Raw genomic sequence first — 23594 nt, forward strand, 5'->3', positions numbered from 1 at the left:
TTTGAGTCCTCCTCGTAGGGAAAAAAACAAAAACAAAACCCAAACACATTTTATATTTCGGCTCCAGTTTTGCTACTAAACTTTTAAACCCAACGCCGTCCACTGTGGAAAATGGATGCAAATCGCTCACTTTATATTCTGTGATGTATTTCATTATTTCTTGAGTGCTGTTGTAAATGCTTCACATATAGTTTTTTGTCCCGACTTCAGCGTGTCGGCTTATCTCGTGGTGTACCTCGAAGTGTTTTTGATTTTAGAGAAGAACTAAAGCCTAAATATGCTGGGTTTATATGTATGTGTGTGAATGAAACAAAACACAACTCCGGGTATGTTTGTGATTATAACAGATCAGAAGACAGTGTAATATGGGCCTGTTAATAGAAGAGTGGCACAACATATTCACTTTTAAAAAACTTTGTCTAGTTAACAGAAATAAATGTTCTACTGTTATATACACGGCCATTCAAAAGTTTGGATACCATGCATGTTTCTTCTTTATTTCCATGACTATTTACATTGTAGATTCTCACTGAAGCGATCAAACCTATAAATGACACATATGGACTGTACCAAACAAAAAATAAACTAAAAATGACTCAAAACTTCTTTAAATTTAAGATTTTTGAAAATCTTTTTGCTTTACACTTCTGGCATTTCTTGACCCCGACAAGCGCCATGTGTGAAGTGAAAACCATGTCAAACTTTTAGGATTTGAACATAGAATATATATAATAAAAACGTACATAGTAGAGTTATTTCACTTTCCACATATACATATATTGCTTCATATATTTAATGTCTGTATGTATATAAAAAGTTAAGTGTTGTAAAACGTGAAGAAAAAATACATACAAAAAGAAGGTATGTCCAACTTTTGATTGGTTCTGTGCCTTATCTGGGTGACTGAGGGGTTACACAGACATTTTTTTGAGTAAACCCCCAACCCTCACCCTTGCCCTGGCCCTAAACAAAAACTAAAAACCTTTAAGAACAAATGCGGAGAGACAGAACTAACCGCAATTGTGAAAAACATGAGAAACGTCTTTATCCACTACAGTACTAGACTGACTGGCTGAGCTCCTCATTGCGTTGATGGCTTTGGGATGGAGAATCTCACCTTCAAAATGTATCAAGAAAAATGCTATTGGCCTATATGAACTAATATGGAAAGTATCCCCAAGCATCCTTTATCACCCTCCGCTCTTGAGAATAAATCAGGACCTGGCATCCCAAGGCCAAGGTGTCTCTGAGCTGTACCTTGGGAGCCATCAGGATCTCTCCGCTATAATCCAAGTAACTCTCAAATAGTGGGTGACTTGTTTCATTTCCAGAACCAGGCGGTGTGTGTGAGACTGTATAAAGAAGTGGACTAGGGGAGCGTGACGTAACCCGTAGCGTTCGGACAAGGCTTTCAGTTACAAGAGCGAATTTGGAGTCGAGTTCCATACGAGGAATAGGAAATTATTTACGACCAAAATAGTGAAAGGATCATATGGAGCGGGTTAATACGAACAAGACTGAAACGAGGAGGCTCACAGTAGCAGTTGCAGACAGAAGGGTGACAATTTTTCTGTATAAAGTCAATTGGAGCCAGAGTCGATGGAGCCGAAAGAATGCCCATGTTCACTTTTTTATTTGGAATGCTGCGAGTATTCTATGTCCATTTATATACGTCAGAGGTGAGACCAAGTCATCGTTTTGCAAGTCTCAAGTCTTTGACCTCAAGTCCGAGTCAAGTCCCAAGTCAAATACAGGCACGTACAAAAGTCGAGTCTCGAGTCACTGGCCCATAAGTCCAAGTCAAGTCCAAGTCGTCTGCTTTGAGCTTCAAGTCATTTCAAGTCTTTAAACCTAAGTACCAAATATAGCTTAGATCTTTGCAATTTCTATGACTTTAAAGATACTTATACTTATAAAGTCATAGTATATTTATATATTAATATTTATAGTGTATATAAGAGTTGTGGAAATGCACATTTTTCCTTTTTAAATGTCTTGACAAGATCTTAGTGTGAATCATTACGGTCAGAATAGAACAAATTCAGATTTAAAAGTGCTTCTCAAGTCGTCTCAAGTCACAGGCCTCAAGTCCGAGTCAAGTCCCAAGTCTCTGACCTTCAAGTCCAAGTCGAGTCCCAAGTTTTAGTCCATTTTATCAAGTCAAGTCTCAAGTCCTAAAAATAGTGACTCAAGTCTGACCCGAGTCCAACTCACGACTTGCAAGTTCCCACCTCTGATATACGTATAAAGTCTATGGCATTTAGACCATTGCGAGGACTACACAATCGATTCATAGGGGCTAGGGATGTGTCAATAAATAAAGAGTTGGCAATAATCGTTTGTGGGACATTTATTATAATCATAATAATCACCATTTTATCACCAAAATGTGTAGAAATGTGTAGCTGTCATCCATCATGACCTCCGCTAAATCGTCGATGTTTTCAGTTATGACAAAATACAATTATATAAAAGTAGTTTAAACATGGAACTTATTCATAACATTAAAATTTGAAGTATTCATGTCCATAACATTTTTAAACTGTCAGCAACTTTAATATTTATCCTGATATAATTGTCAATCGGAATTATTTTAGCCATGATAATCGTAACACCAAATTTATCAAATATCGTCCCATGCCTAAAAGGAACCTGTCTCCGTTATGGGGACAAAATCAGGTCCCCATAATGTAATATTGTGTATTAGATCAACAACATCGTTTAAAGTTTAGATATAGGTTAAAATAGGTTATGGTTAGGCAAGTAGTGACTGTGGTGAAGGTTAGAATCAGTCTCCTGGAAATGACTGGAAGACAATTGAAAAACAAAAAAAGCATGGAAACCCAACTTGTACATGTTCGCATTGGTAGTACAATTGGAAGTATTGGTAGTATTGGTAGTACTCTTTTGCTGCCATAGTATTACCGTATGCATTCTGAGTATCCTAATTATTCAACATGATGAGTTTATGAGCTCTTTTCACAAGTTTCAGAGGCCACTGCGGAGTTTTGTTGTCACGGAAATGGTAACAACGCAGATGCAGACAGTACGTTGTGAACTCATTTTGACCTCAAGAGCTGCTCACACAATATAGTATCTACACTGGGGCACGTAAATATAGACTGTATATATAAATGCAAATGGTGAACCTGCTAATAGGAAGTGAGCCTGGAGGCGCTTCTGGCTCCACTGACTCTGGCTCCAGTTGACTTTATTGAAAAAGTGTTGTGCCTCTATCTGTAACTGCTCTACTGCACCTCATCATTTTGATCTTTAAATGTTTGTATTAACCCGCTCTACATGACCTAGGTGTTTTTATATTATTCATATTTTATTCTAATATGAAACTCGGCTCCAAATTTGCTCCTGCTGTCCTTGTGAGCTTCATTTGACTGGGGCTGAACGCTATGGGTGACATCATGCTCCCTTATCAGGCCAGACCTCCTAGTCAAAGCCTGGTTTGTTCTTTGGCCCGAGGCAGCTGGGAAAATCAGGTGCCACGGTGGGGCTTCAGTGACAAAAACAACAAGAAAATAAATAAAAAACTCATTGTGTCCTTAGGCAAGACACTTCACTGGAAAAACACAATATCTAGGTAAGTTAAAATGACTTAAATTAAGAGCATTTGACTTAATCTGAGTAGATTCAACTTGAGTAAAATTATCTACCAAATGGCATAAGTGTGTTTTTCTTCATTCAAGCAACATTCGATTTTGTTTGTTTTTCTTATTTTAAGTGGAGCAAGATGCATTTTCATATTTTAAGAACACACTGGTAGATAATTTTACTTGTCAAATGAAATTTAGTCAAATCATGATAAAACTTTCTTAATTCAAGTCATCTTAACTAGTCTAGATTTTGTTTTTTATCATTTTCACCCACATTGTCTAGTATGAAAGCGGTGTTTGTAAGAGAATTTAAGTAATTTATCTTTCACGTCATCTCATTTATATATATTTACATCATGATCTTCCCTTGGTAAACCATTGGCATATCTTTTTCTAAATTGTGGCATATTGCTGTCTAACTGGTGCCTGGTGCCACACTTGCTTTATAAAGCTTCTCCTGTGGAAGCATAGTAAAGGGTCTTGAACACTCAAAGATCATACTACGTTCACTTCTGAAATCATACTATGTTGACTTTTCAAGTCTCCCCAGGCCTGTATTATTGATGGTAAATAAACTTCTCCTGCTTAAGACGTCCAGTTGGTCTCCAGCCTTTTATTTCCTCCATTTCTTGGATAAGCTGTAAACGTCTACAACAGTGTGTGTGTGATGATGGAGGTCAGAGAGGCTGATGGCACGGAAGCCGAGAGGGGTCACAACAAACTCAAACGCCGCAACAAATACAAATGCGACAAGACAACAAAAAGCCACAACAAACCAAAAAAAGCCACAACAAACCAAAAAAAGCCAAAACACACCAAAAAAATGACTGCGGGACTCTATTTTAATGCAAACGGAGCAACAAATACAAACGCCACAACACAAACGCAAATGCCGGAACACATTAAAAAGCCACAACACATCAAAAAGCCACAACAGAAGTGACCCCGGGACTCTATTTTCCGTAGGACCGATTAAGCGGCAAGTGAAGAAGAAGAACTACAACGTGAAACGAATAATGATAAAACAATAAATTACTTTTACTTACGTTTCTAACTTCTCCGTTCCTTTACTTTTCACGTTGTAGTTCTTCTTCTTCACTTGCCGCTTGATCGGTCCGTCAGACAATAGAGTCCCGCGGTCACTTCCGTTGTGGCTTTTTGATCTATTGTGGCTTTTTAATGTGTTGTGGCATTTGCGTTTGTGTTGTGGCGTTTGTATTTGTTGCGCCGTTTGCATTAAAATAGAGTCCCACGGTCATTTCCGTTGTGGCTTTTTTTTTTGGGTTGTTGTGGCTTTTTGTTGTGTTGTCGCATTTGTATTTGTTGCGGCGTTTGCGTTTGTCGTGACCCCTCTCGGCTTCCGTATGATGGTGCAGATTGCCACATCACTTCCATCAGCTGTGCCTACAATAGTCCCTTACCACCTCTGGATATGGTGTGAATAAATAATGCACCAAATATGACTTTGAACACAAATTTTGCTCAGATATGAGAAAAAAAAATCTGAACTTGAACCTTTAACCACCAATCAAACACATTTTTCTTTGTAATGGGTAGTTCTATGCCCTGTAAAGCAACTATGATTCAAAAGCAGAGAGCACTTTACGAAACAGTTGCAATTACGGCACTACAATGACAATAGACCATATATCCTCACTCACTTTGGTACATACGGTCTCCAGTTCTATATCTTTCAACAATAAAAATATGCCACTGCAAACTTTATTCAACCATAAAAACAATGTCGTCTCCATAACAAATGTTTGCACTCGTAGCGTCACACATACAAGCGTCAAAAGCGTTAAAAGATACCAACAAAGTATTCCCTGAGGCTACGACGTATACGGTTATCCTCATTATCTATAAGTGTGTATGCATACCCCAGCGCCGCACTATACGCTTTTATTTATAACTTCAAAAGGTGTGAGTCATGCCAGGCACATTTTAGTGACTGAAAGAAACATGTTCCCAATTATTCACAGTGGATTGAATCAAAGCTGAAGGAGAAGAGGAAGGATTAAAAAGACAACTTAGAAGTGGGGGAGATAATGAGACTAAATCAGTATTTTATGTAAATGCAGCCCGCTCATTTAACCTCGCAAACACCATTTTTGTAATTTGGCTGTTAAGTTCAAAGGCCCTGACCTTGTATATAGGCATTGGGTAATCTCTGGGAAGGAAAAAAAATCTGAAAATGCAAAGTTTATGCATAATGAGAGGGTATTATGCGAAATGTTTTGTAGTTTTCTAATTTGCTATAACGTGTCCCCTCATCAAAACATGCCTGACGTGGTTTTATATGTATTCCGTGCATGTTTAAGTAATCTAGCGATCTCTCCCAGCCACTATTCGATTATAACGAGACTCAAAAGCTGAAGTGATTGGGCCTTTTTCAAATTCTGTGCATTGTGTAACTTTTCTGATGGAATGTCCGTCAAATTCTTTTTCTCTATGGTGATGTTATTGCTTTGTCTGGAATGTTTCACAGTACGGCATTAAACCTTTCGATCTTCATGGAGACCAAACCAGAGCAAGTTACAGGTCAGATCTGTGGAGAGGCGACCCTGCTCACAGTCAGAATGTCTGTTTTTCAAGGTATTTTTGAGCTTTAAAACCACCTGTAACTTAATAAATGTAAGGTAGAGTTGTTTAATGTCACACTGTGGAACTTTCAAGTCAGAGAAACAAGCAGGTGACGGACTCTTCACCAGAAAAGTTATACAATGCACCTTTAAGTCTTATTTAAATACGGACTTTTACTCACTGGCTTTTAACCCAGCATGAGAATTGCATGGTATTTTTATGTTTTTACTGACTTGCTTATTTATTTTTTGTCCTTTATTATATTCAGTGTGCACTACTCTGTGTCTACTCTGTGCAGCACTTTCGAGACTCTGTGTTGGTAAAATGTGCTCTCCAAATAAAGTTGGGATTGGATTGTTACACAACGCAAACCCTCCTTATGGTTAGAAGTACGAGCCAGTACAAAACTCAGCCCTCAAGCCTACATCACCCAAAAGCATGACACAAAACAATACACTACAATTTCAGCAACCTGATGCGATGTGCAGTAGTTTCCTTAGATGCGTACTAATTGTGATGTGATAGCGCTCTGAAGGGGAAGTAACTCTGCTTTTTATTTATGTATTTATTTGAGACAGGGACAGTGCACAATTTTTGCATTAACCCTAACAGGAGAGATGCATTGTACATCAGGTTGTAGCATCAAGTGCTAATTTCCACCTGTCGACCCTGGGCAGGTTCATTGATTGATTGTATTTAACTGACCTTGACTATCAACTGTTCTGGAGACCTGTAGCATGTTTTGGGTTGATGGAGGAAACCCGGAGGAAACCCATCCAGACACGAAACATGCAAACTCCACACAGAAAGAACTCGAACCCGGAACCTTCTTGCTGTGAGGCATGAGTACTAGCCACACAGCCACCGTGCCACTTCATCCGCCGATCATCCTTACGAAACGGTTTTCCGAGGAATTTGCCTAGCGACACGTGTGAAGCGTCTGTTTTCCTGGGACGGCGCAACTCAGACCTCGGTGGCAGAAAAAGTCAACCGAGCAAGGAGTCAGAATCCAACATGGCTGCGCTCACTGTGACGTGTAAATATGAAGTGTTTTCATTGTGTTTGGACACTTTGGTGGTTTAAATGACCATTTCAGTCACTCGTATCACTGCAATACCTCACTGTGTCCATATCACTGCCTGTGGGTTTGGCAGTCGGTGTTGTGGTGACGCCAGTATTGAACAAATACTTGATTTAACGGGCATTTACATCCCTAAGGTTGTAACGGAAGAGAAATCTTGGTAACACTTTATAATAACTACACCTTACTTAGCCTTAATAAAGCATGAACAAAGACTTAATTAATAATGAACAAAGATTTAATTAATAATGATTCACGCTTAGTAAATACTTTGTCTTCACTTTAGAAAAGCTCTCAAAAAGACTTAACAGCCTGAATTATCATTGCATTGCATTATTAGTAAATCGTTCTCTTATAGTTTACTAATGATTAATAAATGCTCAAAAGGTTAGTTCATGAGTAATTAAGTATGAAATAATTATGAGTAACTGTTTACAGCACAGGCAGATTAAGTGCAAGTGAGAATTAAGGTAGTAATTAAGTAGTTACTAAGCGTGAATCATTATTAATTAAGTCTTTGTTCATTATTAATTAAGCCTTTGTTCATGCTTTATTAAGGCTAAATAAGGTGGAGTTATTATAAAGTGTTACCAAAATCTTAACATAAAATGAAGTACAAATTTCAAAATTTAAATTAAAGTGGCAGGGTTTTCATAAGATGAGGGAAATAGTCATAATCATAATCCACGTGGTCCAACACATGAAACATAATAATACGCTTCAAGCTCAGACGTGACGTCAAATCTGAGCTCCAAGTGGGAGTCAGAAGATAATCGAACACATGGTCACTTAGTGTGGGGAACAAGGAGAACAGGGGCTTAGTTTTGTTTTTGATGCTTTAATTAGACATTTTAACAAGATTAGCATTTTTCAAAACAATAAAACATATGCAACTTTTTGTTTGCTTGTTTCTATGGACATGTCATTGCTGTGCCTGGAATGTTCCACAGTATGACATTAAACAGCTCTACTTTACATTTATTCAATTACAGGTGCAGGTTTTATCGCTTAAAAATACCTTGAAAAACAAACATTCTGACTGTGAGTGGGGTCGCCTCTCCACCTGTAACTTGGTCTTCATGAAGATACAAAGGTTTAATATCATACTGTGAAACATTCCAGACAAAGCGGTAATATCTCCGTGGAGAAAAGGATTTGACAGACCCTCTACCAGAAAAGTTACACAATGCACCTTTAACATAAGGCCTAAAACCCCATAGAATTGTAATACCCCCTCTTTAATAAAGCATGAACAAAAGCTGAATCCACAATGAGCAAATTGTTTATATAGAACGCTTCAGGCTTTGTCAACTCATCAAGCCAAGGCAAATGAAGGTATAGTTATTATAAGTTAGTGTGCTATTTTTGGAAACATACATTAACATTCAGGATGCACTTCATACTTTTATAAAAGATTGTAAATTAGCCACATAAAGCCACATTTCTACTTGCGAAAACTATTCAAATCAGTGAACACTAACAAATTACAGACGTCCAAACAAATTTGGGACAATTCAACATATTTCACTGGAGTGGTTTGTAGGCCTATTCACATTCAAATGTGATTCTTCTCCTATCTCCATTCACAGTGCAATTTCGGCAGCACACTCACCATCCGAAATTGTCTCTTTGTGAAACCAATGAATGATCAAACACGCTCCGGAGAGGGGAAGTACCCAAGTGTGGATATCTAACAAAAAAAAAACTGCACTGAGAAATTCAAATCACATCACAAAGACTGTAGATAGTTTGCTAAAGAAGGAAGCTGACAGCTGCGCATTTGAGTAATCTAGCGATCTTTTTCAAGCACTGTTTGATAATGACAAGACTCAAAAGCCGAAGCGACTGGGCCTTTTTGATAATCGGCCTCAAATTTTGGAACACTCTTTCCCTTCACGTTACAACTGCCCCTTCAGTTGATGCTTTTAGAGGTGCATTGTGTAACTTTTTTGGTGGAGGGTTCGACAAATGTTTTTCTACATGATGATGTTATTGCTTTGTCTGGAATTTTTTAAACTACGCCATTAAACATTCTATCTTCATGGAGATCACACTGGAGAAGTTCAAATCACGTCACAAAGACTGTAGATACTTTGCGAAGGAAGTAAGCTGACAGCTGGATTACAGTTAAAGATGACAGTGCTAAAGCTCCATAAACAAAACATGACAATTAGATCAGATAAGACTTTTAGAACAATGACAAATCCTACTTAACATACTTCTCTCATTTTAAAAGCTTCTAAATATTTCTACACGTGCAGTACTCCGATTTTAGAGTGTGTGCTGTGGCTTCGAGTTGATTTTAAAGGTTGTATAGAGGATTTTTTTAAGGAAAGAGAAATACAGCGACAGTCCTTTTTCAAATGTTGCGCGTGCGTGACACCACCTCCCTCCTCCACAGCTCCCTCAGTAGAATGTTGATGTGACCTGTCTAGAAATAATTTAACGACCGATGCATCACTTTTTAGACCCTTTGTCTGCTTCAGTCGCGGCATCGCTGGAAGAGATCTCCAAGAATCACCTCAGGCTTTGCTCCTTTTTGACTTCTCTTAGTGACCTCAAAAACAGACTTTCTTTTGCGGCGAACTGGTCGTGGATTCTCGTCCGGCATCGCAACAAACTTTGTGCGAATTGCGAGGAAGCTCCAGTTTGAAAAAGCCTCTAAGAACTTCTGCATAAACCACGTAATTCCCGCGCGCCGTGAGTCAGTTACACTAGAAATGTAGAGAGTTTGATTGACAACCTAACAGCCAATAGAAAATAAGGTAGCCTCATTATCTATGATGTTTCTCTGGCCCCACCATGTCCACAGTTGGTAGATTTTCATTCTTATTTTTGTTTTTTTTTTGGTCATCATAACTACAAGGCTGCTGCATCTCTGTAATGGTATTTTAAACTTTCACTGACAATTTGAAACAAAAAAAAATCCTCCATACAACCTTTAAGATTTTAATGTTTGTTTTTAAAGCTTTGAAAAGACTAGCCCCGCAGTACGACTCGGACCTCCTCCAGATTTACTCCCCCGTGTGCACCCTGAGGTCCAAGGGCCAGCTCCAGCTTGTGGAACTTAAAACGACACTTAAAACAAAGGGGGGCGGAGCTTTCTCTATGGCCGGCCCCAAAACTCTGGAATGCTCTGCCCCCCCCACGTCCCAACAGCCCCCACAGTGGAGTGTTTTAAATTTCGTCTTAAAACCCACATTTATTCTCTGGCGTGAGTTGTGTGGTCCTCTATATCTTTTATTTATTTCATAAATTTTACTTATTTACTGCTATTTTATAATTTGACTGGTTTAATTGTTTTAGGACTGGTATGACGAAATATTAGCAATTTACTTTTTGTTGTCTTCATTTTATCTTCTCTGTACAGCACTTTGGAAACTGCTTTGTAAAATGTGCATTTGTGGATTTGGATTTGAAAGTGGACATTTGTTTCAGAATAATGAAAATTTTGGACCGTTGCCATAGCACTTAACAGTTTAAAGTTTCTATATCACGCAAAATTGACTCTTATGAGCATTATGCCATATTAAAATGTTGTTATCTCCTAAAAACATACATAGACTTGTAAAAGCTGAGGCACTCAAAAAGTACAAAATAATGAAAAGCCTTTAATACCACATGGCAGATAAAGTTAAAGTCACGCCAACGCGTTTCAGCCTTTCTGCCTTCATCACAGCAAACTCGAGATGGCAATCACAGTGCACATTTAAAGTCAAACAATTTCAGCATCAGCAACAAAGTAGAAAAGCAAAAATAAAACTCCTGCTACCCTAGATTGACATTTCTCTTAATTTGTCAAAAATATCTTAACACACAAATAACCAGCATGTCTGTCCTTAACTCACACTATATTCACATACAATTCAACAGTCCTGTTCAACATCACATTACTTTTACAAAACCTGTTTATGTGTTGTTATACTTTTTCTGAAACAGCTCAAGATCATTCTAAAGCTATTCTAAGCATTCTAAAATATTATTTTTTAGTATCAATTCTTGCTCAAATGAGTCTATTAAGTTTCAGTACTATTTTAGTACAAATTAGTATCTGATTTCTCACACTTTTGACAACCCTAGTATTGTCCAGTATTTAGAAAGTACTGGATTTACTTCATCATAACCCCATTTGTCTTTGCAACTACTTTAGCCGCTATAGTTGCCCTGGGGCAGACTGTTGGGAACACGGCTGCTATTCTGTGCACTGTGGCCAGTGTACAGGGTTGAGAACGGACAGTCAGAATATCATAATACCTTTATTAAAGATTTTACTTTTCACAGTTTCAAGTTTTTTAGTTCTAAATTTGTTAACTGAAATTTACATCAAGTGTTGTAGGCCCTGCATTTGTTACAATTCAGTTTGTTGATTGTTCAAGGTCCTTTCAAGTGCCAAATAAATTACACTTTTGCCATATCTCAGAAACTAATGATGATAGAGACACTGGTACCAAATGATACACAATGTCCATATTTCTATTCAACTTCCATTGATACTATAGTGCTAAATGTATTATTTTTTTATGTTATTAAAGAAAAACTGATTTTTCAGATCAGATTTAAGGCTTCTGCAGGCACTAAACTTCAGATGCTTTTTGGACCCAGTACACATCAAGAGAATTTCATAAAATTTCTCATGGAAGTTTACTTTGGCAACTGTAAAAAAAAAAAAATACTAGGTATAGATTTATTTTAAAAAACTTTTCAAAAACTTGGGCAAATGATGCAACCTAGTGGCCACCACTACATACCCAATTACATCATAAATGTAAGTGGGAAGAAATACCTTGCACAACAACACAACACAAACACCCAGTCTTGGCAGGGATGAAACTACTTTCAGGTTAGAAGACAAGCCAAAGTACCTACAAGTACCCAGCTGCTTTGCTTAATAGCCAAAAGTATCAACCCTGTTCTTACATTCACAATGTTGAATAGCTCTTGTTCTTTCACAGCGGAAATTATGAAAATATCCTGCATAATCACTTGGAAAGCACCCAAAGCTCAGTCACAAAGACATCACATTACTTTCATAAAACAATTACCTCTTTGTCGAATCTTTGCATTGTCATTTTTCAGATTTAACTTTTTTTGAGGGGGATGCGACGGGTCATACCTCACACTCCCTGGATCTGGACAGCGTGCAAGTGCAGGATCCCGTGCCGTTCCCAAGCACTTCCAGCGCTTCCGGACTGGCCGCGGGGTTGTAGCTCATGTAATACTCTTGCAACTGGGAGCTGAGGTTCTGCTCCGGTTCTGGACTCTTTTTGCGCCGCTTCCGACCCACTACGGACCTCTCCTGGAGCAGCCTGGTGGCCCCCGGGTACCTCCTCCAGGCGACATAGACTATTGTCAAAATGAGAGACATGGTGAAGAACAGTGCCACGCTGCCAACTACCACCTTGTGCAGAGTCATGTGTTCGTATTCCGGAGGCGGTGGTAAGGTCGATCTCGCACGGGGCATTGAGTCTCTAGGGTTCTTGCTCATGTGTCCAGGGACAGTTGGGTTGGGGATGGGTCTAGGCCTGTAAGGCGGTAAAGGGTCATACACGTCGGTAGGTGCCATCGGCGGAAAACCACTCGTAGGCGCGAAGGTCGGTTCGGCAGTCGCTTCCGAAATGAGTTCCGACATCGGGGAGGGAGTTTCCGTCAAAATGTAATCGGTCTCCTCGCAGATGCCGTGGTTCCTGGTAGCTTCCATGATCTTTTCCCCTTGGAGATACTTGGGACTGCTGCAGATCATAGTGGTGTCTTTAGTTCCGCGGAAATTTCTCAGCCAACCGACCAAGGGGCAAATGCCAGGCCCGCAATCCCAGATGTTGCCTGCAAGACTGATCGAAGTCAGGGAAATCCAAGCCGAAACAGCTTCCTGGGAGACATTGGAGAGCTTGTTGGATTCCAAATTGAGAACTTGGAGATTGGGTAAGCAATGGAAAACAGCCGGGTCTAACGTTTGGATTTCATTACCAGAAAGATCCAACTTTTGAAGGGTATACCAAGTCCACGGAAGACCTTGGTTGACCACTCTGATACGATTCCATTGCAGGTAAAGAGATCTCAAATTGGCTAGTCGAGGGAACAGAAAAAAGTTGATCCGCGAGAATTGGTTATGCTCCAAATGCAATTCCATGAGCTTCTGAAGACCCAAAAACGTGGTTCGGGTGAGCGCCTTGATCCGATTGTAGCCTAAATCCAAAAATTCCAAACTTCGACATTCCAAAAAAGCACGGATGGGAATGTTAGAGAGGCCATTCGATCTAAGATGAAGATTTTGCAACTTTCTCAGACCGTGAAACTGCCCCGGCTGAAGCACCTCCAGCTTGTTGTAGGACAGGTCCAAACTGCGAAGATTGGGAATCCCGTGGAAAGTGGAATTGTGTAAAGACGTGATCCGGTTGGAGCTAAGGATGAGCTCCTTTAACCTGCGAACTCCTTGGAACGCTCTACTGTCCACGGCGGATATCTGATTGTGATCCAAGTAAATCCAAAGAAGTTGACCGAGATGCGCGAACTGGTAGGGCAGCAAAGTATGCAGCTCGTTGTAGCGCAAAGAAAGTCCTTGGCACCCCACAGTTATGTTTTCGGGGACTTCCAGCAAACTAGAGGAATCGCAGTGCACGGTTTTCCCCTCGCATCGGCAGTTGTTGGGGCATGTGCGCTCTCCGAAGCTGTGGAGGAGCGGGGCCCTCAGGAGCAGAAGGAGAGGGAGGAGCAGGTGAGCCAGCCGCCCGTCACACATCAGCGGACCTAAGGGAAGAGAAGAAAAGATAAAGTTTGTCAATGCGGTTGTTTGTAATGTATTTGTATTTCCTGAAGCATAAGGCGACGACAGATGCTCGCTGGTATGTGGCATTTAAAATATAGATGTTAACTCCGAGTGATGAATTATGGATGGGAGTTAGCGTCTGGAGGGGCATGCTAGACGATTGTTGTGGTTATGTTTTTAATGGAATTCAAAGAAGAACTCAAGGTGAAATATGAAAGCTGAAGAAAGCATTGAAAAAAAAAAAAAAAAAAAACTGTGTGGTGTATGAAGAGAATTTTACAATTTTATGTCAGAATACTCGAATGTTGTGGGTGGAATTGATAAAAATGAATGTTTCTTGTCATGTTTTTTGTATTATCCCACTGACAATATTTGGACGATTCTAGGGCAAGAACAAAATTTGCCTTAGTTGATTAAAGGGCCTATATAACACAAAATCACACATGTTTGATTAATCATTTATTATTAGTCTGTCTACATCTCCAAAGCTCAAAATAATCGGTTCCACCTTCTGATGTCATGTAGTGGTAGTTCTCAAATTAACAGCTTTAGTTCCGTAGAGATGGCCTATTTCAGGGCTGAATTAATCCAAATGATTCTAGTGAAGGTGTATGAAGTTTAAAACCACAGTGTTACAGTAGTATCTGTATTACCAAATGACATCACAAGGTGGAGCAGAGTGTTTTCTGTTCTGAGACAAGAACTCAGCCTAAATATGCTGGGTTTGTGTGTTAAACATGTGTGAATGAAACAAAACACAACTTAAAACATAGATCAGAAAATACTGTTATGGATTTATATGGGACAACAGCAGAAAGGAGTGGAAAGAGTGAGTTAGCTGAAGACGGTAAGACCTAGTGCCTTCGCTCAATTTCATTTCTCTCCAGCGACTCGGTCAGGAATCTGAATACACTAGACCAGTGGTGTCAAACTCATTTTGGTCCGGGGGCCGTATCCAACCTACTTTGATCCCAAAGGGGCCGGATCAGAAAACTCATGGCATATAAACCCCAAAAATAGCAATAAGTTCATATATTTGTGCAGAGAAGCGCAAATCTATTACAGAAATCTTTTTTAATTGATGAACTCTTTCTTTTACAAAATATTATAATAATATGAACAACCTGAAACTTTAAGAAAAATGCAATTTCAACACAATGTTTTAACATTAACTTGTATGTAAATAGGAATAAGTCAGTTTTTCTTGGAAAATTCTGCACTCAGCTCCACTTTTCTCATTTTTGACATTTTTCTGATGAGGGTGTCACAGTCAACAGTCAAAACGAGTTTGGAAAGAGACAAGTCTTCATTTGTGCTATGTTAAGCGGCGCAGAAAATTACCAATATTGTAAAAGAAAATATAATTTAAATAGTAGAAAATCAGCCGAGGGCCAGATTAAAGGTCTTGGAGGGCTGGATCCGGCCGCCGGGCCTTATGTTTGACACCCGTGCACTAGACGGTTCACAAAAACCCCGGAAGTGGGAGTTCGGGCACCAAACAATCAGCGAAGAGCCAAACATTCTGTGTTGTCAACGATTCCCGAGATTGAGTATTTAAAGTTGGAACAAAGAGAATGTAGGGAGAATTTTATCAAGGGGAAAGACGTTATTGCCTTTCTTTCTACGGGTTTAATATACCAGTCAGCCCCATTACATACGTCATGACCAAATAGCAGCGATTGGTTAAATAAAAAAAGTACCCGCCTACTGTCGAATGAATGAATTCTAATGCTGTGAACTCAGACGGTTTCTACAAAGTGAAATCAAGTGAATCAGGCTAGTATTTCCTGGTATTTATATGCAAAAAGGCAGAAAATTTAATCTGTTTTTATTTGAATACATTGTCACATTTGTAGCACTTTTCTCCACATAAATAGTTGTTTTTACATCAACTCGCTCGCAGGTATAGTCTTATGAGTATCGTCTGGGACAGATACAAAGAGATACGTTATAGTTTTGAGATATCTGAGATTGAGATATTATACATTGCCAAATACGTCTCTAAAATTTGAAAGCCAACTAATTTGTTTCTTACTGCATCTACTGTTTGGGTGTCAGCGGTGAGTAATGAACAGCTACATATCTCAATCAACTGACAGCCGTCAACTTAAATAAGAAAAACACACCGCAACACTGCAGGCACCGAGCACATTTATTCCGAGCTTTCTAATAACTTTTGACTGTGAATTTCCATCAGCGAGAGACACTCCACCGACAGCACCAGCACCCAATCTTGGTAACAGGGATCAAACTACTTTCAGGTTAGAAGTCAAGCCAAAGTACCTCCAAGTACCCAGCTCCTTCGCTTAATAGCCAAAAGTATCAACCCTTTTCTACCATTCACAATATTGAATAGCTCTTGTTCTTTCACAGCTCAAATTATGAAAATATCCTGCATAATCATTTGGAAAGAGCCCAAAGATCATTCACAAAGCCACAATAAGCCTGGATTAAAGCCTTAATCACTCCTGAGTGGGAAAGAGAGGTGGCATGGGAGTGGGTTTATACAGACAGCAAATGTGCTCTCAGAAGCTATCTGAGGTCTCTCCCTGGCATCTGAGGCCAGGCTAGGTGAGAGTTCTACTTGTAAGATTAGTTTTATTGCCTTACAGGTCAACAGTGATATCTCTGTATTTTTTATACAGAGGGATATCAGCCTGGTCCCCACGCCCTCCGTCGCGCCTCGAGCCAGAACCAAACATGACCGTGCAATAGCGCCGGGCAATAAGGTGATAAAAGTCAAACCGTGACCTCATTCCTTTTTCAGCCTTTTCAGTTTCGATACTACAGCTTTAAGTATCTGCTGATTTCCGGCAACAATCGATATCAATGCAGAGACTGAAAACAGCATTTATTTTCTTTAAACAGAAATCTAATAAGACAAAACTGATCCAGATGTGTTATGTAGCCGAACAACTTTGTATAGATAAAAGTTCAAACATTATGACATTTTCTTAGCCAGTTCTAACCAGTTTATGTCTTATTACATCGATTTTTATACTAGGATAAAAAGTCACATATCTTTGCGCTCCAAATCAATAGACATTAGCAGCTTAGCGCACATTTGTTTTCATTTTACAGATACGAAACTTAAAACCACGTGACTAATTTGCATAAACAGCTCGCTCCTTGTGCACTGATGTGGTCAGCTTCTGTTGGACTAAAGGACATAATTCAGTGGATTATATGTGAAAATGGGTTTGAGGTCAGTAAGCACAACCACAATTAATACATAAAATGCACCAGATTGTGAGGCTCACTGTTGATTTTTCAGAAAATGAAGGGATTTTAAGTGTGGTTTATAGTCTGAAAAATACGGTCCTCAAGTTTTGAACAAGGAAAAACAGTAATCAGTGTTTATCACAGAAACTGATTAGGCAAAAAGTGAGGAGTAGGGGTGTGCGAAGAAGAAGTGAGGAGCGAGGTGCACAAAGAAAGAAGAAGTGAGGAGTGGGGTGCACGGAGAAGAAGTGGGGTGCACGGAGAAGAAGTGAGGAGCGGGGTGCACGGAGAAGAAGTGAGGAGCAGGGGTGCATGGGAAAAAAGTGAGGAGCGAGGTGCATGAAGAAGAAGTGAGGAGCGAGGTGCACAAAGAAGCGGGGTGTACGAAGAAGAAGTAAGGATTGGGGTGTACGGAAAAGAAGTGAGGAGCGAGGTGCACATGGAAAAAAAATTAGGAGTGAGGTGCACGAAGAAGAAGTGAGGAGCGAGGTGCACAAAGAAGCGGGGTGTATGGAGAAGAAGTGAGAAGCGAGGTACACGAAGAAGAAGTAAGGAGCAAGGTGCACGGAGAAGAAGTGAGGAGCAAGGTGCACGGAGAAGAAGTGAGGAGCAAGGTGCATGGAGAAGAAGTAAGAAGCAAGGTGCACAGAGAAGAAGTGAGGAGCAAGGTGCACGGAGAAGAAGTGAAGAATGGGGGTGCACGAAGAAGAAGTGAGGAGCGGGGGACAGGGAGAAAAAGTGAGGAGCGAGGTGCACGAAGAAGACGTGAGGAGCGGGGGTGCATGGATCTGTACATACATATTGCAGACCTACATTAAGGTGACCCAAAAAAAAAAAAAATCTCTTGCAACCCACCTAAGAGTCGCGACCCAGCCTTTGGGAAACAATGCAATATACGATCCAGCAACTATTTCAGTATCGGCGCCAATATCAGACACCAGCATCCCTAAAAATCATCATATTGTGACTCACTAATTTATTATTGAATGTAGCTCTTTGCCCCCACCCACTTCTCCTATTGGTTGACCTCAGCAATGCACTGTGAGTGAGTGACAGGTGGGGCTAACCAATCGTGATAGGAGATCTGGGACAAGCAGAAGACTGTTTAATTTTTCAAGTCGATATACTGATACTGATACTCCAATGAGATTCATTTGGTCTTATTAGGTTCTTTTTTACAGACCAAGAGTTTGTTTTCAAGAGTTGATTATGGATGACAGCTCCATAGTCCGACTTCCTCAGGACACTATCCCAGTAAAAAAGCCCCTTGTCCCGGTTTATAGTCCCGTGGGCACGTTTCCATATTTCGATTGCCTCTTCCAATTGAAATATGGAGGGGGCTTTTTTACTTTCACACACCTGGGATACTGTCCTGAGGAAGTGGGACTGCAGATGGCGCTGTCATCCTGCCTCCAGCGGTAGGAAGACAGCAACAAAACCTGTTTAAATCAGCTGACCGACACGTCACAGCAACATCACGTGACCACTCTGAGGAAGAGCGCTAGTGAGCAGTCCAAACTGTTAGGTATGAAAACAAACTCTTGGTCTGTAAAAATAACCTAATAACATAATAATGATAAAATTGAGATTGTGATGTAATTTAAATTTTTTTTGGCCATTTCACCTACCACCGCAGTGCAATCCAATTTGTTTATTTCAGTGATGCATATGAAACAAAGCTGCTCATTGGTCATCTATGATTTTTAACAAAAATCTAGTACTTTGCTCATTAATTCTGCACAAATCTGCAGTGTTTTCCAGTCTCTTGTGATATTCATTCCTCTCTATTTTCTTCATGAGCAGCCATGTTTGTTGTGATACAGACGGACAATGAGCGGCCCATCTGAATTCTGGGAGACAATTTCGGTAACAAACAAACTGCTCCTCTTTGAATAACAATCCCATTATTTATTATTTAACCTTCTTTCTCTTTCTTTCAAACTCTATCAAAAGTGAAACACAGATTAAGCTGGCCACTCAAGCAAACAATGTGCTGCTAACTGGAGGTCACTGCAAAAAGAGAATGTGATTGGGCAGCCACTTACTGACTCCCAAAACAAAAAGTCTGATTAGAAACTTTAGTGTACTTTTCACAGAAACTTTTCATATCTATGTTATATATGCAGATATCTGTAAGACAAGACATATTTGCAGATATACCCAGTCAAATTTGGACACACCATCTTTTATTTCATTAATTTATTCACTACTTTATACATTTGATATATATAGACAGAAGACATCAAATATATGAAGTAAGATGTAAGGAATTACATAGCAAGGGGGAAAAGTAAGCACTAATTAAATAACTACTACTACACTTTAAGAGTAACAGATATATACTGTTGTGCTCACTTCTGTTGCACTTTTGAACAAATCCGCACAACAAAGGTGCACTTAAGTCATTTTATTCAATAACTGTGCAATAGGGCTGGTGCAATAACTTGGACACTTTATTGTTGTGCAGTGCACAACTGGACAATGGACATTAACACTGGACACATGTATCTTGCGACTCTTGTCTGACTGTGCTGTACGTGTGAGTGTTTTTAAGCTGTGGGCAGTGAGTCCAAGACAAATTTTCCTTTTGAGACAATAAAGTAGGAATGTCCCGATCACATTTTTTGCCCCCAAGTCCGAGTCCTTTGATTTGAGTTATTCTGAACGATCTTGATTCACAGAAACAAACAGAATACCAGATCACTCAGACTCGAACTCACATTACTATGGAGGCACGTGCTTTACATTTGAAACATTTAGGCTCGTCTATGAAATCCAAATAAGACAAAATCTTACCAAATAAAAACAAGATGACAGAAGCCCCACAGCCTCTCTCCCCCAGCCGCCCAGACTCCCTGCACCGCCACCACCTCCACCAACACACAGCGGAGCGCACACTGCAACATCGGTCCCACTGCTCAATAAACACTCCATGCCGCTGGATGGACCCCCACTGCCAATAGCACCAGCTCCACAGCACAACAGAGCTGTTTGTTTTGTTTGCAACAAACAGCGCCGTGCGATGACGCCATCTGCCACGCAGGTGTGAACACGGGCCACAGAACCACAGGTACCACAGCAACAGAGCACGACATGGCCCAAAAGTCCCAGCGTAAGTGCACCTCTAGTAGAGCAGGCGCTGGAACAGACAGTCGCGCTGACAGGACGGCCCTGAGCAAATCCCACGCCTCAGAAAAACTGTTGTACTCTGTGTGTCCTGTGTGTTATATATGTATATTATTTATCCGATACCTGATCGGTACATAACGTCCAAGTCCGGATCGAGTCCACAGTCACATGATTGGCGCTGATTTTCGATCACATGATTGGATCGGGACAACCCTACAATAAAGTTTATGTTATCTTTTTTTTTTTTTTTTTTTTTTTACTGTAGAAAGTTTATCTTATCTTATCTTATCTTACAATTTTGGAACCAAATTCTCAAATTAACCACCCTTTGCTATGTCAAAAAAAACAAAAAAACAAAACATTTTTATATAGCCATATATATTTCCACCTTCAAGGCACTCAAAACAGTTTACATCAAGGAACAACTCAGTGTACACACTGGTGTCTTTAAGTGTCTTGCCCAAGGACAGAATGACAGCATTCACCTGTTGGAGCTGGAATCACACTGCCAACATGTCAAGCAATGATGTTTATGTCGAGAGCAGGATTCAAACTGCTGAACTTCAGATCAGTGGACAAACGCCCTACCAACTGAGCTATAATTATTTTACTACATAATTCCATACATGTTACTTCATATATTTGATGTCTTTTGTATCATATTCTGTAAAACACTGAATGAAACGGCGTGTCCAAAGTGTTGATTCGTAGTGTAAATGTACAAGAGAAAGAAATGAAAACGAGTTGTCAGATTGGATCCAGTCAGGCTCTCCGTATGCTGTTTGTGTTTTGCTTTGCTGTGCTTAGTCATGACTTTTCTCCATCGTCATAACACTTACTCAGCCCGACTGTCCTCCGTCCGTGTGCCCGGCAGCTGTGAGAATGATCAGCTCATTAAGTCCACCTCGACTGTCTACACTAATTAACAAAATCGTGAACTCGAGTGCTGCAAACATCTCCGTGACAAGATCGGTTACAAAAGGTAGCATGAGTCAGTGAAATGAGTAAAGTCTGAGCAGTTGAATAAAGTGAAATAGATATCTCAAGATTGGTGTTCCTGCAATTAGCGTTACACAAGGACTACTCGTATTATAGTAGATCTTCTGTCAATTGCGGAGAAGATTAATTGTTTCTTTTGTAGTAGGACCCAGTAGTTAAAAATGTAGATTTCTGAACAAAGCTATCTTTTCACTTGAGTAAAGACGGGGGTAATAGTATGTGAACGTAAAGCCTCATTCAAGTTATTTAAAGCAGGGGTCACCAAACGTTTTTACTCCGGGGACCACATTACCGCTCCTGACTGTGATGGGGGGCCGGGGTCAGGCAGGCCGACGAAGAAATACATGATGTTGAGCAGCCAGTCCGCCTTTCATCTTATCTTCTCTCGTTTACCCTTGCAAGCTAACATACTCTTTGTGGCGGGTTTCGTAGTGATGACACAGATTATATTCTTTGAAAACTGCCACACTTTTTTTTTTTTAACATATCAGACAAATTGCACAAAACTACACTGAACTACACTGAACAAAAAAATAATCGGTCGTCCACTGTTTTTTGAAAATTCAGCGCTTTCTGACAACTTTTCGTACTTTAACATGAGGCATTTTGGTGTCCTTAACTGCACTACAGAACTCTGTGCGTGCGCTGACTGTCACTGTTTGATCTCGAGCTTGTCAGATGACGAAAATTTGGTGACAATTTTGGCAGCAAATGTAACTACATCGTATAATTATTGAAATAAAAATACTTGATATAAATATCATTTTTAATTGAAAAAAAAAATCAACAAAATACAAGATGCAGATGGGCCCAGTCAAGCAGAAGTAAACAGCAAGGCCAAAAATTCAAGTTAATGCATCTGATATAAAAATGTATTGAACAGATACATATGTACTCTAGTTTATGAAACTATTGACGTTTTTTCTGTACCATTTTTGGTTCTAAAGTTCCATATGTTTTAAACAGACCATGTATGAAACATGGAACAAAAATTATTTCCCAAATTTCAAAGACCTGAAAATCATGTAAATAAATGGATGTATTTCATCATATCTTGTGTTATTCCATCTTTGAACTGTTGATGAAGGTACATGATTTTTCAAAAATCATTTCAAAAATATTTTATACAAATAGTTTCCTTTCATTTTAAAGTTTTTTGGAAGAAAAAAGCTGACAAATTATGTAAAATCATGCACCTTCTACTTGTTTGCACAATTTTCCCTCCGTTACTTTTCCCTCCGTTACCATGACCTTTCCTAATAAAAAATCTCATGACTCAAAAAGTAAGAGGTTTTTCAACCTAATCTTGTACCATATGGTAGAAAACTATATGAAGCAAATATTCAAACCAGTTTGTTAAGGATATGGAAGTGAGAACCAAGAGTTATCACTGTTTGGATTTATTGCCCAAAAAGTGCTGCATATTTCATTCCCTCCTTTACCGGCATGAGTTTTAAAATGTTTTGTCAACAACTTGAAAGAATATCACAGGTTTAACTTGACCCTGTTGGAGTGTAACTCTTTCCTACATTCTGATACTTTACTTATTTCAATAGTTCCTTTAGTTTCTGAATAAGAGACATTTGAATGTAAAAAATCTGCCCCTGTTTCCCTCCGTTACCACTTGACCGGACCCAGATGTGTTATTATTTGCCAAAAAGTAATAAAAAAATAAAAAAAAATAGGCCATGATAACTTTTGAGGATTGCCTCATAGGGCCAGTTCAAGTGGTGGGGGGCAGAGGGGCTGGGGTGCCGGTCAAAGGAGCGTGGCAGGTTGTAGTTGGCCCACGGGCCTTAGTTTGATGACCCCTGACTTAAAGGAACAGTATGTAGCCTGTGCTCTTATGGTTTAACGTCCTATATTACACAAAATTGATTCTTGTCAGCTTTAAGCCACATTATGTTGTGACCTCCTCAAAAACAGACCTGGTGTTGTGTTTTGTTTCATGTTTGGGTAGCCTCTTATTATTAGGGTTTGTCTACATCTCCAAAGCTCAAAGTGCTCTGTTCCACCTTGTGATGTCATGAAGCGGTAGTTTTCACGTTAAAACCTAACTTTTACCTTTTGGTTAGTAGAGACTGGAAACTGAAAGCTGGGGAGAACGCTCTAAAATATACATTTACCAGATTCATCAGTATAATTAGCCTCTAAAATACAATTCATCAGCAACATCAAGACAAATGCCATAAGTCAAACACAATATATT

The 23594-nt window shown here is 39.6% G+C and overlaps 1 protein-coding gene across 1 annotated transcript in view; it reads right to left on the bottom strand.

The window, feature by feature from the left end:
* The window catches only part of lrrtm4l1 (leucine rich repeat transmembrane neuronal 4 like 1), a 224007-nt gene extending 209309 nt beyond the window's left edge, over window positions 1–14698 (bottom strand). The window contains exons 1-2 of the mRNA XM_020923960.1: window positions 14689–14698; window positions 12386–14016 (exon numbers count right to left, since the gene is read on the bottom strand). Coding sequence (XP_020779619.1) covers window positions 12386–14016; window positions 14689–14698 — 1641 coding nt within the window. The remainder of the gene's footprint in view (window positions 1–12385; window positions 14017–14688) is intronic.
* Window positions 14699–23594: the final 8896 nt, after the last annotated feature.

Source organism: Boleophthalmus pectinirostris, unplaced genomic scaffold (assembly GCF_026225935.1).
Source record: "Boleophthalmus pectinirostris isolate CB_2022bp ecotype Guang Dong unplaced genomic scaffold, ASM2622593v1 HiC_scaffold_18, whole genome shotgun sequence".
In the NCBI taxonomy this organism is placed as follows: domain Eukaryota; kingdom Metazoa; phylum Chordata; class Actinopteri; order Gobiiformes; family Gobiidae; genus Boleophthalmus; species Boleophthalmus pectinirostris.